General features: G+C 39.9%; 1 protein-coding gene across 4 annotated transcripts in view; it reads left to right on the forward strand.

Moving 5' to 3' along the window:
- Nucleotides 1-17628, forward strand: part of TRPM6 (transient receptor potential cation channel subfamily M member 6) — a 161114-nt gene that overhangs the window by 94931 nt on the left and 48555 nt on the right. For all 4 annotated transcript variants that reach the window (XM_073345123.1, XM_073345124.1, XM_073345125.1 and 1 more), the window contains 8 exons: nucleotides 395-535; nucleotides 1845-1982; nucleotides 3337-3617; nucleotides 4829-5057; nucleotides 5223-5378; nucleotides 8994-9134; nucleotides 11833-11961; nucleotides 14713-14964. In XM_073345123.1, the coding sequence (XP_073201224.1) occupies nucleotides 395-535; nucleotides 1845-1982; nucleotides 3337-3617; nucleotides 4829-5057; nucleotides 5223-5378; nucleotides 8994-9134; nucleotides 11833-11961; nucleotides 14713-14964 (1467 nt within the window). The remainder of the gene's footprint in view (nucleotides 1-394; nucleotides 536-1844; nucleotides 1983-3336; nucleotides 3618-4828; nucleotides 5058-5222; nucleotides 5379-8993; nucleotides 9135-11832; nucleotides 11962-14712; nucleotides 14965-17628) is intronic.

Here is a 17628-nt window from a genome sequence, read left to right on the forward strand (position 1 = left end):
GGCTGAGGACAGGAGCTGAGAACAGGGCATGGTTGAAGTCAGGAACTAGGACAAGGCCAGGAGTCAGGTAGCAGATGGCAGGCTTTGTAGCAACTACAAGCCAGAATTCACCTTGTACACAAACAACTTGCTATGTCTCTTTCTGGATTAAATAGTATACTTGGCCCAATCAGGGACTATGGAGCTCCTCCAATCAGCTCACTATGGGTGGTATCTTTAGTTGAAAGTAAGCCGTAGGGGTCCTGATTCTTCAGTCAGAAGTAGAGCCTTCAGGTGGTGCTGTGAATGCAGCAGCAACCTGGAAGCTGGGTTCAGGATCCATGGACCTCACACTGTGTGCGTGGGTTGCTGTAGAAAATGACATTATAAAATGTTGTAAATATTTGTCTTACAGAGTGCCCTTCCTTTGGACTATAAGATATCATTGATTGATATTGGGCTGGTGATAGAGTATCTGATTGGTGGAGCTTATCGGAGCAACTACACAAGGAAACATTTCAGAGTTCTGTACAACGGCCTTTACAGAAAACGCAAGGTAACATCAATGAAATGGCTATTTGTGTCATTGGGAACAGCTGAAATGTCTAGGTAACAATAATTATAATGCTTTTCACTTCGTGTGGTTTTGCTCTGAAAAGTAACCATTAAAATGACACTAATGGTAAAATGGCATTTAATGTCTTTCAATAATTTCCATGTCAGCCTTGATAAGGTTACAAGTAAAAAGGTGTTTCTTTAAGTTAACTGCTTGTTCAGCAAACTGATCCTGGCCTCTGAAAGCCAAGTTGGGTTTTTTTTATTCTCATTCATCATCACCTGTAAGAAAGGATTTGCAGGCCATGGTGGACCCTCATGTACACCTATGAGACAACATTATCTTCCCAGTATGTTATTAGGGAGCTGATCCAAAGCATAATTACGTTACTGGGATTCTTTCCATTGATTTCAGTGGGTTTTGGATAGGTCATTGGTGTTGCCTATACAGACCAATAACTTTCATGGATGATGCACAAGAAAAATAAAGAATCCATTTCATTCTCATTTTCCTGTGTTGGCGCTTCAAGACTAACATTTGAAAAGCGGTCCAAACTTTTCAGTAAATTAATCAGGTATAACTGACACACACAAAAAGTGATCTGTTGAGTAAGAAGGTGTCTTTTTTCCACACTGAGTTTTCAGAGTAGAACTTTAAGTACAGTAATTCCATAAGCCAAACTCACAATGTATTGCTGTCAGAATTAATGGAAAAGCTCAAACTGGGATGAGGAAACCAGAGGAAAATTATACAACACAATTATAGAATTAAGGGAAAAAATGAAGAGATAGCAACCCAATTGATTTTCTGAAATGGGATATACTATACTTAATCAAAAATATTGGAAGTGCTAGTTGACTTTCTGAATTCAAAACATCAATTTTCTGCAGCCAGAGCACTCATCAAATTTCACAAGTTTAACATGGTTGAGTGGGATCAGTTCTTCAAAAACTAGGAGCTGCAGGAAGTGGTATTAACAATTCAGTAGGGAGTCATCTTCCCTTGGAGTTAATATTGAATAAAGTCCCCAGAGATAATAGAGACGCTTTCTGGTAGAAGGAATGTAAATAGGAGGTCCTGACGACTTGAGGTTCTTACATATCATATGGCAGTTTTTTACAAGAGTAGGGTTATTTTCAACAAGAGTTATGACCAAATTCAAAATAGGGCATTTTTTTGATGTTATAAGTTCCAGAAATTGCACAGTAATTATTAGGCTGGCAGGTAGATCACCAAGATAAATGAGGGCAAATTTCATCCCTAATTTATATTTTTCTCTTTGTGTTTTGTGGGATATCTTTGGAACTAGAGTGTGGTCTCCAGCTTTGCTCAGAGCCTTTCTCATCATTCCCTTTGTCATAATAATCAGATGGGTAGCAGAGTTGAATCTGCTGAAAACACCTTGCATTCTCAGTTCATCAGAACAGAACAGTCTTACAAATACAAGGTACTGTCATTGCTTGCTTATGGTGGGAATATGTTAGGGGTATAATAGACTGAAAAATCAGATCAGTTTGTCAAGAGAGTTATTTCAGACATGCGGGATGCAGGCTGGATGCTTATCATGCTTAACTCTCCGTAAACACCAAAGACATCAAGGTTGTATCATACACAGCTCAAGAAGTACAATTACTGCTATTTTACAACATTGAGGTAAAGCTCCAGTTGTTTCAATGAAACTCATTAATCTCCACCCCCTGGTTGATAGGGGCTTTCATCCCTTGAAATGTAACATTGCCAAAATCTCCTAATATAAGGCACAGATGATAAACCCTCTTATTTGGATGCAGGCATAGGAATTCATTGCCCCAAACCTCTCAGAAACTTTCATGTAAGTGGCAATAATAATCCCCTTGAGAAAAGAGTTGATGATGTAAATTGCAAGCAGATGGCAAAATATTTTCTCTTGAAACTGTGTCAGGTACGGATAACAAAAAGAATCCCATTCTTCTCTCAGATAACTCAGCATAAAACTAGAATTTTCCCCCAGGTCAGATTGGTGGAGTCTCTGGGAGGTTTTTCACCTTCCTCTGCAGCATGGGGCATGGGTCACTTGCTGGTATGAACTAGAGTGGATGGTGGAGTCTCTGTAACTGGAAGTCTTTAAATCATGATTTGAGGATTTCAGTAACTCAGCCAGAGATTATGGGTCTATTACAGGGGTGGGTGAGGTTCTGTGGCCTGCAAAGTGCAGGAAGTCAGACTAGATGATCCTGATGGTCTCTTCTGCCCTTAAAATCTTTGAGTCCGTGGGACTTCATTAACATTACTGAAGGCCAGTTTGTGAACAGCTAGTCATCAGAGCAGTCTCATTGAAGCCAACAGGAATTTCCCCCCTGATTTTAATGTAAGACAGTTCAGGCCGAAACACAGCATACCATAAATACCCAACTTACTGTAAATGTGACACATATATTAAAAATCAAGAGAGCTATCACAGCTCTCTCACTTATATTTGATTTTACTAGTCCATTTTCTTCCATCAGTGTGACATAAGTAGACTGGCGCACTAGTAAAATTAGTTCAATAAAATCAATGGGAGTGGAGGGCACTCCCCGTTTTGCTGGATCAGGATCTAAAAGCTGAGGCACAGGTTCAGAATGTTGAAATCACATTTAATTTCCTCAGTGCATTTTTGCTTTTGTTGATCCAAGCAACTGCTTACATTCATAGTCTGAATGTTATCTTAGCCATTCTTCTAATATCCATCTATATAATGACCGAGGAACAACCAAATTGCTAATGCATTACATGAATTCAGGATGCAGCAACTTGCTCAGATTTTGTCTGCTATTTTACAGGAAAAGTCATCTGCTTTTCATAAGTCTAGGAAGAAGTCAAAAGATGAACTCAGCTTCTTAGAGGACGATGAGTCAGCTGGCTTTATTTACCCGTATAATGACCTCTTGGTTTGGGCAGTGTTAATGAAAAGACAGAAGATGGCAATGTTCTTCTGGCAGCATGGAGAAGAAGCTATGGTCAAGGCAGTCATGGCTTGCAAACTCTACAGAGCAATGGCACGTGAAGCCAAACAGAGCAATATGGTGGATGACACCTCAGAAGAACTGAAGAAGTACTCAGAGTAGGAGTTCTCCCTTCACTACAGTTAATAAAAGTCTACAGTGTTTAGAATAGTTAGACATTGTTCTTTCCATCAGCTAACCTGTAAGATCAGTGGCTGCATATGCTGTGAAATGTACAAGAAGCACTTTTTGCTATCTGCTCAGTTTAATGTACAAAGGACACACACTAAGGCCTTGCCCACATGAGGATTTAAAGGAGTGATGTTGGCATGTATTAGCTAACTAACACCTTTGAAAAGTCTAAAGTAGACAAGGACAGTTGCCTTTAACACCGAGCTAAACTGGTGAAGTTAAAGCCTACACTTCCCTTTAGGCTTTAACTCGAATAGTTTAGCATGAGTTAAGGCCACGTGCCTTGTTTACTTAAGGCTTTTCAAATGTATTAGTACATATGTGTTACTTAACATGTACTAATATCCCACCTTAAATCCTAGTCTATTTAAGGCCTAAAGGAGAAATGTGCTGATACCGTAGCCCAGCACCTCAAAGAGGTTACTTTGCTGAACAGCCCAATCAGTTTTCCTCCCATTTTTAAATTTTAGTTTCATTCTTTGAATATCTGTGAAACATTCAGGATTTAGGGTTTTGTATCATGAAATCAGGAAATGTACAACGGCTCCCTAATCTGATAGTGCACCTTGAAATTTATTGATGTAATGTACTGTACTTTCATAGCCATAATGGAGCAGATTCAGAGCTCAAGGACGAATGATTATCTCTGTTTACATGTAATTATAGGGCTCTGTTCAAAGCAAAGTTTATTCACTGAGGTGCTGAGCATCTTCAGCTCCCATTGAGAGGTGCTTAGGGTCTGACTCAGTCTGAGGCTGCTGATGCAGTTGAGCACAGCACCTGTTTACCATGTTGGCAAGTGCATTACTGAATGAAATAATAGGCTGAACTATATGGCATGTGTGTGAAACCACACAATGAGGCTAATTAAAGATCAGGGTCCAGGAATGTAGAGTAATTCCTGTGGTTAGGAGAAGAGACTTAGATTTACTGCCTGAATTATTTTTCCTCTGGGTGCAGTGCTGAGACTGTGTGAAGAGGTGGGGAAGTTGTAGTTAATACAATTTCATATCTTACCACATGTGAAAGAAGCTTTTGAACTAGAGATGTGATCTCATGATCATTTTCAGTTGTGGTTTTTTCTCCATATTGTAAAATGGTGATTTTTTTTTTCTCTGTGCTGCTCTGTCTGTCCTAGTGAATTTGGGCAGCTTGCTTTAGATGTACTGGATAATGCATTCAAACAGAACGAGCAAATGGCCATGAAGCTACTGACCTCCGAGCTGAAAAATTGGAGCAACTCAACTTGCCTGAAACTGGCTGTGTCAGTGGGGCTGCGGCCCTTTGTGTCTCACACTTGCACACAGATGTTACTAACTGATATGTGGATGGGACGCCTGAAGATGCGGAAGAACTCCTGGTTTAAGGTAAACTCACTGACTTGTGCTGCATCTAAACCTGCAGAGGAAGCTTATGCTGAAGCACGCATTCTCCTTACATGTAGCTAGGTTTTGTCCTGATCTAATGCAGACACACATTAAAGACAGCATGCACGCTGAATGCACCTCCTCAGACTTGTGTTTCTCTTTTAGGTCATTCTAAGTATTCTTCTGCCTCCCACCATCTTGATGCTGGAGTTTAAAAGCAAGGCAGAAATGTCTCATGTGCCGCAGCTCCAGGACTTTCATCAGTTCACATGGCATCACAGTGATCAGAGCCCGTCCACCACTAAAGATGAGTTGTCTCTGGTTAGTTTGGCATCATCTTTAGCATTTATATTTTCACGAAACAGGGATAACATCTGGGTTGGTACTATTCCATTGAAAGCCTTTTGTCTTAAAATGTTACAATGCTTAGAAGACTTAGATTAGAAAGCTTATTACCATCTCCCTTACTTAATGTGAGTAAGATTTCACTCTTCAACTAGTCCCATTGATTAAAATCAGTGGAATTAGTTGTAGTTAAGCTACTACTCATTGTAAGTAAGTTTGGCACAGTCTGATTTTTTATAATCGCCATAACTTGTGCACATCAGTGCCAAATGTCACAGTGAAATCATGGAAATACAGGGCTGGAAGGGACCTCGAGAGCCCATCTAGTCCAGCTGAGGCGGGAACAAATAAACCTAGATAGGTGTATGTCCAACCTGTTCTTAAAAACCTCCAGTGACAGGGATTCCACAACCTCCATTGGAAGCCTAGTCCAGATTTTAGAGTTACAAAGCTTTCAGACTGTGGGGTAGAGGACATAAGGAATGGATGTGAGTTTTGGGGGGACGTATGTTCAGGTGGTTTCAGTTTGGAATTTCTTTTCCAAAGGCTCTTCCCAGTCTTGAGTTGAGCTTGGACATTTTCAGACTTTACCTGCATTGTACAACAAGCTTGGGCCTGTGGTGGGAGGATGCTAGCAGAGAATTGGTGGTTCAACACATTGGAAAGGGGACAATAAATGAAAGGTGCTACCTGGGTAGCTGGTGCAAGAGTGGATGGGATACTCCAGCTAGTAAAAAAGGTGGCAATTTTAAATCAGTCTACCTGGCAGCTGGCCACAGATCTGTCCACAAAAACAATCAATGTGGTACACATTTCCCCCCATCCAGATTACCTCTCCCCACATCAGGACAGGGCTCAGCTGTTGGCAAGTCTGGCAAGATCTGTTCTATCACTTTATAAACAATATATAGTCCTGAAAAGTTAGGAAGGTTTATCTAACTAGTGGATAGGGCACTGTACTGAAACTCCAGAGACATGGGTTCTGTTCTCAGCTTAGGCACACACTTCTTGTGTGGCCTTGGATAAATCGCTCAATTTATCTTGTGTATCACTTCCTCATCTGTAATACTGAGGTAATACCACCCTACCTCACAGTGGTACTGTGAGGATAAAATCCTTTAATGATTATGAGGTGCATGGTTATGGTGTTTACATGGTGATGGTAGCCATATAAGATTTTGATAAATACATGTATGTATGTATGTTTATATATATAGTGTGTGTGTATGTATGTGTGTGTGTATATATATATATCTATATATATTTCACACAGCCAAAAATGTTAGAAGAACATTTTTAAAGTCAAGTGCTCAAAAGTTAGGAAATGCCAGTGTTAAGGTTGCCTGTGCAACCTTCATTTGGTCCTCTTGTGCCTATGCATTATGATACAGGCAGTAATTACATGATCAGTCTCCTCCCACCTACCTACTGGCTCCCAGTCCCCCATTTCCTTCTCTGACTCACAGTCCAAATATCTTTGCCCAGTCAGTCCCAACCACCGTGTACCAATCTACTCCCCATGTCTCTGTCCACAGGCCTGGTTGAATCAGGGAACATCTATCTCCACACTGCCTCAGCCTGAATGACTGACAGCACAGCAGAGACAATTTCTTTGTTGTCAGTTTAGGTGCCCTGACCCAGCACATTTCACAGCAGCCCAAAGCTGCAATTGCAAGGAAATCCCCTAGCTGTTGCATGCCTAGTGTGAACAGAATCTTCTGGGAGTTTTGCTGCTGAAATCTAGGAAGTTTCTCCTGAGCATGTGCTTATAATTTGGCCAAATTTAGGCAGCTTTTCACAGGGATAGTAAAAGGCACATCCCTGACACAAAGACTACCCCCAGTCAAATCTCAAATTCCTACTCCAATGCAAGGGAGTACTAGAGCTCTTGAAAGAAAAGATTACCAGAATTTTTTATCATTGGCAATTTTTTCCCATAGCCTCATTTTTGGAAATGGCTGAACCATTTTGGCTGAAATTTTCCACATATTCCAACCTGAAGCAGATACCTCACATGGAAAATTTCAGCCCAAACTGATTAAGTTAGGCAAAGTTAAAAGCATCTGAAAAGAGGATTTTATAATAGGAAATTATTAAGGCAACCATGCTACCAGCCTCACCGATGATAAATAAAATTAGACAAATGTTTGGGACATTTCTTTCACAATTAACTTTCAATTTGCCTAAAATAAAAGAATTTTTTCCAGAACTTCCTCAGAAGTTGGCAATGCCAATTCTGAAGTGTTTCTCTCTACGAGGCAGAAGAATGTGGATGCACTTGTGCCCTGCAGCGTCTGACTAATAAAGGCAATTCAAAAAGGTCTTTTACTGGTTAGATAACAGCTACGATTCAGTGGTAAGGCCAATTATAATTATGGGCAGCTGGGACCCCTTGCAGGTATGTAAAGGGAACAAAGTAGAATGAATGTTATCTGACTTGAATGAGACAGGAAGGTTTCCTTTCTAGAGAAGCACTGTTGTTAGCTTCATAATTTATCAAGTGTTGAGTGTTCATTCTTTTTCCATAAACTGTAAAGATTAGCTGTGAATTTTCTGGCAGTGAGTTGATATGAACAAATTTAAAAAAACCACAGGAGAGTTCCAGGATATACAGATTCAGTACAAGTGCATTTTTCACACGTGGTTGTAAATTATACTTTAATCTGCTGAAACTAGAAGTTGTATTAGCTCATGGGACAATTTTCTATTCTTCAGTTGGCAGAAGCCATTATTAAGACTTAAAAGAAAATTGTGTGGGCTGGTGGTGGGTAGTAATATATCGAGGGCCAATACCAAGAGCAAATTATGACTTCCCTCCTGTGCCAGCTCATCTGCACTGGTCAGTGGGTGGAGGGCTCTGCACATCTGTTCCTTGGAGGTAATAAAGTGGACACCAACATGCCTATGTGCCCAGACCTGTGTAAGAATGGTGCTGACTCACTCACGCTCCCTGAATCAGGCACATTGTCCAAATCACAACAAATTCCCCAGGTTAATAATTTTGCAATCCTTTAGTTCTTCTCTCTCTATGTATATATTCCAAATTTTCTTAGAACTGTTCTGTGGTGCTCATCACTGTAATATCTGAATGCCTTGTGAACATCAATGGGTTTATAGGTTTCAGAGTAACAGCCGTGTTAGTCTTTATTCGCAAAAAGAAAAGGAGTACACCACATCTTTATCAAGTTGGGAGTTATTACTATCCCAACACATTGGGTAAGTGAGGTACAAAGCGATTTAGGGACTTGCCCAAGGTCACACACGAAGTCTGTGTCAAAGCTGGGAATAGATCCAGATCTCCTGCTTCCCAGTCCAGTGCCATAACCATAAGACCACCTTTTTGAAACTCAAAAAAACCTTGTGTATTTACAGTTAAGTGTAATGCTAAGAATATTATCTGGTATTGCTTCTTGCAAAAGACAGTTGCAACTGCATGTGACTGAGATATGCTAATTGTTTCTGCATATACCACACAGCATTTACTGTAGAGTTGCCTTTCCAAGTTTCCCTGTGTTTCTGTTAATGTGGCTGAATTCTTGTACTCATACAGCATGCTGTCTGATTTTAAAACTCTGTTTCCTTTTGAAAAAGGATTATGATGCAGAAAAGGGACCTGAGAAGCCAGACAAAAGCCAAACCTTTTCCACTGACAGTGCTCACGGAAGCCTTCCGAGGACTAGAAAAGTCTATGAATTCTACAGTGCCCCAATTGTCAAGTTCTGGTTTCATACGGTTGGTCATTGCAATAAGCATAACTAGATATTAATATTGCCTAAAGCATCTATTAAACCTTTAACGGAATATATATATATATATATATAAAAAAATAAAAGAATCACTTCACCTACCACTGAAATGCAGCCGCTCTTTGGGTGGAAGGTGGCTCCTGCCTGTATTTTTCATCCTCACAGTTAATTGTATGTGCAAATCTTAGCTCTGGGTTGGGAGAACCAGCAGGATGAGCTCATAACATTCGTTTGACTTTAGTGGGGTTCTGTGCAGCTGCAGCATTTTGCCTGCACATTGTAAATTTCAGGATTGGAGCCTTTGTGGGTTTTGAATGTGTGCTGCATATAACGTGGAAAAATAGTTTTTACCCTGTCTTCTCTTGAATATTTTGGCAATAAAGCAGAGAGACATTTTTTTTTATTTTTAAAAAGCTGCAGCCAAAGCCGGGACTCTTGCACTAAGGGAGGGGAAAGAGTAAAATGAAGCCCAGTGGGGAGCCACCCCTCCCCAACTCCCTCCTGGACATAGATCTGTGCAGGGGAGACAAACCACCCACACACCTTGGGGGACCCTTCCCCTGACCATGTGGCCTTGGGGGACAACTGCAGAGAGCAGCCATCCAGAAATACCAGCCTGTAGGAACAGAAGCAGCCAAAGCCAAAACCTCTGGACATTCCAGTAAAAACTGTAGCATGTTTCCTGACTTTCTTTGCTCTGTGCCGATTAGCTAGGGTGACCAGATGTCCCATTTTTAAAGGGACAGTCCTGTTTTTGGGGACTTTTTCTTATATAGGCACCTATTACCCCCCACTCCCTGTCCTGTTTTTTCACAGTTCTGGTCACCCTATGATTAGCTGTAATATTATACCAATAAAATAAAAACCAGCAGGATCTTATTAAAGGGGAAAAGGCAAAATACCACATTTATTGTGAATACAGAAAGAATCATAGTAAGCAGTTAGTTATAGCTATAACATTCCATTCAATCTCATATTTATTCACACGTTCAGTCATACACACACACACAGGTTCTGCAAGGTTGTTATCATAGTTACCAGCCTTAGAGTTGCTCATGCCAAGCCACTGGCCAGGTGGCCTGGACATGAGGAGGGAGCAGGGCCTTGTCAGATGCTCATCTGATGCTCCTGGAAGTTGGTTTGCAGAATCAGACCCCAAAGTTCTCACTTTCTAGAGTCCGTTTTCTTCCTATGCCAGTCTATGGGAATTGCTTCATCATGCTGTTGCTGAATCAATCAGCAGATGGCACATTCCTGACAGCTCCGTGCTGCTAGATGTTATCTTGTTCTTTGGTTCTCCCATTCTTGAGGCTGTTGGGTGGATTCCAGTCTGCCCTCCGGGGGTCCTCTGGTTATTTCCACTTGACGCCTTCTTCAGCCGGTGGACACTGGATTCTTAGGCTGGTACCTCCCTGATCATTCAGTTATTATCCACACCAAGCATCCATCCACATACATCCTCTATCTCTATTTTAATCACAATTGTTAATACAACAAAAGGGCGGGGAGTCTCTGGGTGCTGTTTCTGTTGTTACAGAGTATTGCGTTGAAGAACAGATTCTGTCTTAGAATGTACTAACGCAATTAGCAGCTTGCAAGTTTTATACATAGAGGGAGAGAAACAGTACCAAAAACCAAGAGACCTCTTAATGAGTAATACCCTGGAATTTAAACTATGGGGAATCAAACTCATTTGTGATTTTAATACAGAACTTCTTTAATATGATCCAACAGTTTGCACCAACCCTTCTCCTCCCTCACAGGCTATGTCTGCACTTGGGGCTAGTGGCGTGATTCCCAGCCCATGTAGACACAAGTTAGTGTGCTAAAAATATTTGTGGTAGCCATGGTAGCACAGGCAGCGGGCTAGCCACCCTGAGTAAAAACCCATGCATTTGTATGGCAGCTACTCTATTCTCTTTACTGTGCTAGCTCCAATGAGAGCTTGTGTGCATATGCCTTCTCGTTCTCGAGCTGGGAATCGCACTCCCAGCTCCAAGAATAGACGTAGCCACAGTCTCCTCACCTCAGCTTCACTCCACAACTGCCCCATCTCCCCTGCCCTGTCCCCCTCATGTTTTTCCCTTTACTTTTCTTTCAATTTAGCTGATCCCTTCATAACTAACAACCCTCCCCACACCCAAAAATAAAAAAAGAAATGATCTCACAGAACTAACATGACATTTGCTGCCATCACATTGTTCACTCTGCTTTTGTGTTACACCCCTTCCCTCACTGTGCCTGTTTGGTCTATTTAGACAATATCAGCTCATTATTTCCTTGTACTCCCCCATCATTCTGTCTGTATCCATCTGTTGTCTCTTGTCTTATACTAGGATTCTAAGCTTTTTGGAGTAGGGACTATCTTTTTATTCTGTTTGTACAACACCTAAAGTAATGGGGACCTAGTTCATGAGTGGAGTTCCTAGGGGGGACGGTAATACAGATAATGAAAAATAATGATAATAAAGCTCTGGAGGACATTCCCCAGAAGGGCATAGCAATCTGAAGGGCTGACAGGAAATTTTTGGAATCAAGCGCTTGGTAGTGTCCCATTACTTTGACAAAATTTTGTTTAATTATATAGCACACTTGGTTTTCCTCCTGGCTGTGTTTCTGGTGAGTTTCTAATTTCTTTGTCACAGCTACCTATGCATATGAAATGTGTATTATGTGTTCTGCAGATGGCGTACTTGGCATTTCTCATGCTGTTCACTTACACTGTGTTGGTGAAGATGGAACCCAGGCCTAGTGTGCAAGAGTGGCTTGTGATTATCTACATTTTCACTACTGCCATTGAGAAAGTCAGGGAGGTGAGCTCTTCCTTTTCCACTCTCTCTACTCTACAAATCTCTAGAGGACAAATGATAAATAATGACTGTAGATTCTTAAATTCCTTTCCAAAGGTTTACCAGAAGAAATATGCCTGTCCTTTACTTTTCAGCTGTCCTAGTTAATTAAAAACTAGGGACTGTTTTTCCAAGAATAGGTGCCTAAACTTTGCCTCCTAAATCCCTATTTAGGCACCTAAGCCAGTGGGAACAATAGTTTGGCAGGAAACAGTTTTGAAATGTTTCATTTCAATTTTGACCTTTTTTAAAAAAACATCACCTTTAGTATACTTAGCTTAAATTTCAATACAAAAGGTCATTTCAAACTGGAAAATTTGATTTTTTTGTTTAAAAATGTTGCAATGAAACATTTTAATTATTCTGAAACTTAAGAAAAAAACCAAACACCTATCCAGTCATGAGAGTTATCGAAACCAACATTGTTATGTCAACAGTTTTTGTTTTGACAAATTGACATTTTTCGATGAAAACAGTGGTCAAAAAATTCCTGACCAGCTCTAATGGGAACTGGTAGGTGCCCAGCATGTTTGAAAATTAATCCACCTATTTAGATGACTAAATATGGAGGTAAGAGCCTAAATCAAGGCACCCATTTTTGAAAATCTTGGCTTAGGCCACTGGTTCATTGATAATGGAATATGGATTATACCTCTAGGTCACTGCTTTGATTGTGTCATTGACTGGAAGTTATTACCAATTAATAGCTGTTTGGTGATCTATTGTATGTAAAATACTTTGGAGGTCTCCTTCCAGTCTCTGTGGGGAAGAGTCCACATAATAAAAATGAAAGTTGGTTGAAAATTTTCAAAATTTGAAACGAAGATTTTTTATTTTTTTTTACAGATTTTGATTTTTGAAAAAGCTAAGAAAGCATTCAAAAGTAATTGCAATTGACTGATTAAATCAACTGGCCCCTCTGGTGGATGTCTCAGCTTAGAAGCCAAGTTTTGAATGAGCATGTAGTACTTTTTCTGCTAAGGAGGTAGATGAGGAAGCTTGCACTGCAGCTAGCTGTACGGCATTATGTTCTGTGGAAACACTGACACATCTACAAACATACTGTTAGGTGAAAAAACAACCTTACTGAAATTGGATCCTCTAAGCTAAGTACAATCCACACTCCAAAGCTATAGTTGATGTTAGTGACAGAAACAGTGGCGTATTGTCCACATTATTTTATGGGATGAGACAAATAATCCAAAATTCTCTTCATCCAATTATTATAATACCTAAACAAACACACAAACGAACATAAATAAAATAAAAATAAGTACCATAAATATTTTTAATATGATGTTGGAATGCTTTACTTACTGTTAAAAGCGAAATGGATACCTTTAATTTTTTTTACCAATTTGAGACAATTCCTTGTAGTGAAAGTAGGGAATTCTGCTAGAACACCTTTATCTCTCAGAACAGAAGAAACTTTTGAATTGTGACCCCCTGGAAAAAGAGGAAGAGGACATTAAGGCTTTCAAAGGGAAGCCCAAATCTAGGGTAGAAAATGGAGTCTGGAACAGATGTGGAAGCTATATGACTGGATATGAGGTTAAAAATGACAAAAGGACACACAAGTTTTATCTGATTTAAAAAAAAATCACAGTATGAAACACCAAGCATCTCAGAGGTCACAGTTGTGCTATGGCACTTCTTGTTTGTGGGTTCAGGAACATGTTCATCAAGACTATTAAACAGGATATACAGGAGAATATCTTAGTCCATGTTCCAGTTCTGGTCTACTGGAAAATTAACACTGTGTCTTACACATGCAACTGATTGATTCCTCAGGGCCTTGTTATGTTTGACTGTGCAGAAGTGTTTCCTCTAGATTGTATCAAGGAACTGTTACAGCCTTAGGGGCTGATCTTTAAAAATATTCATGTAAGTAACTACTCATGTGAGTAGTCCCACTGAGTTCAGTGGGGTTTCTCAATTACATGAAGTTACTCATATGAGTAAATTTTTGCAGGATCAGGGCCTAACGTTTCAAAATCTCTTTTATTTGCTCCTTATCAGTTTGATCGTCCATAGCAGTGCATAGTTGACCTCAATCGTGCAATGTGTAAAGGTCTTATTTATGGCCTTCCAAGGATTCCACTTCACACATTTGCTTAGTGAAGCTGAAAATCCCTTTGGGGCACCCTTACAGTTCAAGAAGCAAACATTTCAATCTCTACCTTCCCAGTTTCCAACATTCCCTTTTCAGGATTGGCATACAGAGATCTTACTTTGTATTTCAGATCTAAACTAAAACACATTAATTACTTTAATGTCAGAAGGGTTGGGCTGGTATTTTCCATGACTGTGGGGCTTTTGAAAGGGTTTCTGTAGGTCATGATCATTTCTCCTCCAAACAAACCCCATATTTGTTTACAAAAAATACACATGCTTAGCAACTGCATACCACTTGCTCTTTTCTGCTATGGAATATATTACTCAGTGAATGAATTAAGAAGCAGAATTCATTTCTCAATAGAGAGAACTAACCTATTTGGTGTGGCAAGGGGGGTTCTTGAGCACTACGACCATTACTATTTCATTTCAAATTCCAGCAATCATGGAATTGCAGAGCACTGACCTTGTGAACTTTCATTGTAAAAACTTGCCATAAATCAAATATTTCCATGTACCAGTTGATGGTTCAGACAGGGTGAGGGGCTGAAGGGTGAGGGTTTTACTGGCCTCCGTTATTTTTTTTCACTTTCTTTTTAGATATTTATTTCAGAGCCAGGAAAGTTCAGCCAAAAGGTGAAGGTGTGGATTTACGAGTACTGGAACTTCACTGATTCCATAGCTATCATCCTGTTTATGACTGGTTTTGGCTTACGCTGGGCTGATCCTCCTCTTCAAACAGCAGGGAGGCTAATTTACTGCTTGGATATAATATTTTGGTATGCACGGCTCCTCGACTTCTTTGCTGTAAATCAACATGCAGGCCCATATCTGATGATGATTGGGAAAATGGTGAGTATTTGACTGCAGGGTAGCATTTTTGCACTTATGACACCTAATATGATGGATGAGTGAAGTTCAGAAATGGACACAAAATGGAATGGTGGCCAGACTAGTGCTGGGCTAAAAATTCAAAAGTATTTTACCAACAAGTTGTGCCTCTCTTTCTGATCATAAGTTGTCCATGATCGGAGCACAGTTTTTGCTAATTTGTTCATTATTTTAATTTATCCACAGAAGCCATTTTCTCTTGGTTCCTCAGAAAAAGGCTGCATTTTAGCTGAGCTTTCTGATCAACAGTGAGGAAAAAACAAACAAACAAAAATCCTCTCTAACTGTGACAGACAGTGACTTAGTACCTTAGGTAATTCCCCTAGCTCTTGGAAACTGACATGATTATTTTATGTTTAGATTCAAATAATTCTTTGTCTCATGTTTAGCAGGCAAAATTGCCCTGAGATCAAAGTTATTTTTTGCATCAGAATTGAGACTGAACTACTATATGCTCTTGAGAGAGATCTGTGGACTCCTGCTGTAATTTCCCTCAGTTATTGGGCAATGTCTTACTAATATTTTACATTTTGTATCACATAATAATTATAGCACAGTGTTAGAAGGTGAAATTCTTTTCTCTGAGATTCATTGAGGAAGACCTCATGACTGAAATTCACCCTGGTCAGAGGACCAGCTGAAGGCCTATGAACCATTCAAATCCCACTTACGCTCTCTAAGAAGGACTTGAGTGATGGGTAGGCCTCATACTGGCTCTCTGAGGTGGCATGAATTTCACCTCTAGTGGATAATACGGCCAAGCCAATTTATGGAAATAAAACCTGGACTTCCCTCTCCCCAAGAAATGATGATTTTACATAAGAACGCCCATACTGGGTCAGACTAAAGGTCCATCTAGCCCAGTATCCTGTCTTCTGACTGTGGCCAATGCCAGGTGCTCCGGAGGGAATGAACAGAACAGGTAATTATCAAGTGATCCATCCCCTGTTGCCCATTTCCAGCTTCTGGCAGCAGAGGCTAGGGACCCCATCCTGGCTAATAGCCATTGATGGACCTACCCTCCATGAATTTATCTAGTTCTTTTTTTAACCCCTTCACAACATCTTCTGGCAAGGAGTTCCACAGGTTGATTGTGTGCTGTGTGAAGAAATATTTCCTTTTGTTTGTTTTAAATCAGCTGCATATTAATTTCATTTGGTGACTTCTAATTCTTGAATTATGAGAAGGAGTAAATAATACTTCCTTATTTACTTTCTCCAGTCTAGGGTTGTCAATTTTGATTGGCTGTATTCCTGAAGATTTCATCACATGACATAATCTATAATTAAAGATTAATTTTTAATTCCTGGAGACTCCAGGTCAATCCTGGAGGGTTGGCAACTGTATTCTCCATACCAGTCATGATTTTATAGATCTCTAACATATTCTGCCTTAGGTGTCTCTTTTCCAAACTGAAAAGTCCAGTCTTATTAATCTTTCCTCATATGGAAGCAGTTCCAGACCCCTAATCATTTTTTTTGTCCTTTTCTGTACCTTTTCCAATTTCAATATATCTTTTTTGAGATGGTCCGATCACATCTGCGTGCAGTATTCAAGATTTATAGGGAGGCAATATGATATTTTCTGTGTTATTTACTGTCTATCCCTTTCTTAATGATTCCCAACATTATGTTACCTTTTTTGGCGGCTGCCGCATATTGAGTGGATGTTTTCAGGGGACTATCCACAATGACTCCAAGATCTCTTTCTTGAGTGGTAATAGCTCATTTAGACCCCATCATTTTATATGTGTAGTTGGGATTATGTTTTCCAATGTGCATTACTTTGCATTTATCAATATTAAATTTCATCTACCATTTTGTTGCCCCTTCACTCTGTTTTGTGTGATCCCTTTGTAATTCTTCGCAGTCTGCTTTAACTATTTTGAGAAGTTTTGTATCATCTGAAAATTTTGCCACCTCACTGGTTACCCCTTTTTCCAGATCGTTTCTGAATATGTTGAATAGGACTGGTCCCAGTACAGACTCCTGGGGACAGCACTGTTTACCTCTCTTCATTCTGAAAACTGACCATTTATTCCTATCCTTTGTTTACTATCTTTTAACCAGTCACTGTCCATGAGAGGATCTTTCCTCTTATCCCATGACAGCTTATTTTGCTTAAGAGCCTTTGGTGAGAGACCTTGTCAAAGGCTTTCTGAAAATCTAAGTACACTATATCCACAGGATCATACTTGTCAACATGCTTATTGACCCCCCTCAAAAATTCTAGTAAATTAGTGAGGCATGATTTCCCTTTACAAAACCATGTTGACTTTTCCCCAACATCTATGTGTCTAACATCATGTACATCTATGTGTCTAACAATTCTGTTCTTTACTATAAGTTTCAACCAGTTTGCCCGGTACCAAAGTCAGGCCTGTAATTACCAGGATCACCTCTGGAGCCTTTTTAAAAAATTGATGTCACATTAGCTATCCTCCAGTCATCTGGTACAGAAGCTGATTTAAATGATAGGTTATGTACCACAGTTAGTAGTTCTGCAATTTCACATTTTAATTCCTTCAGAACTCTTGGGTGAATACCATCTGGTCCTGGTGATTTATTACTGTTTAGTTTATCACTTTGTTCCAAAACCTCCTCTAATGACACCTCAATCTGGGAC

Source organism: Lepidochelys kempii, chromosome 5 (assembly GCF_965140265.1).
Source record: "Lepidochelys kempii isolate rLepKem1 chromosome 5, rLepKem1.hap2, whole genome shotgun sequence".
NCBI classification, from domain to species: Eukaryota; Metazoa; Chordata; order Testudines; family Cheloniidae; genus Lepidochelys; species Lepidochelys kempii.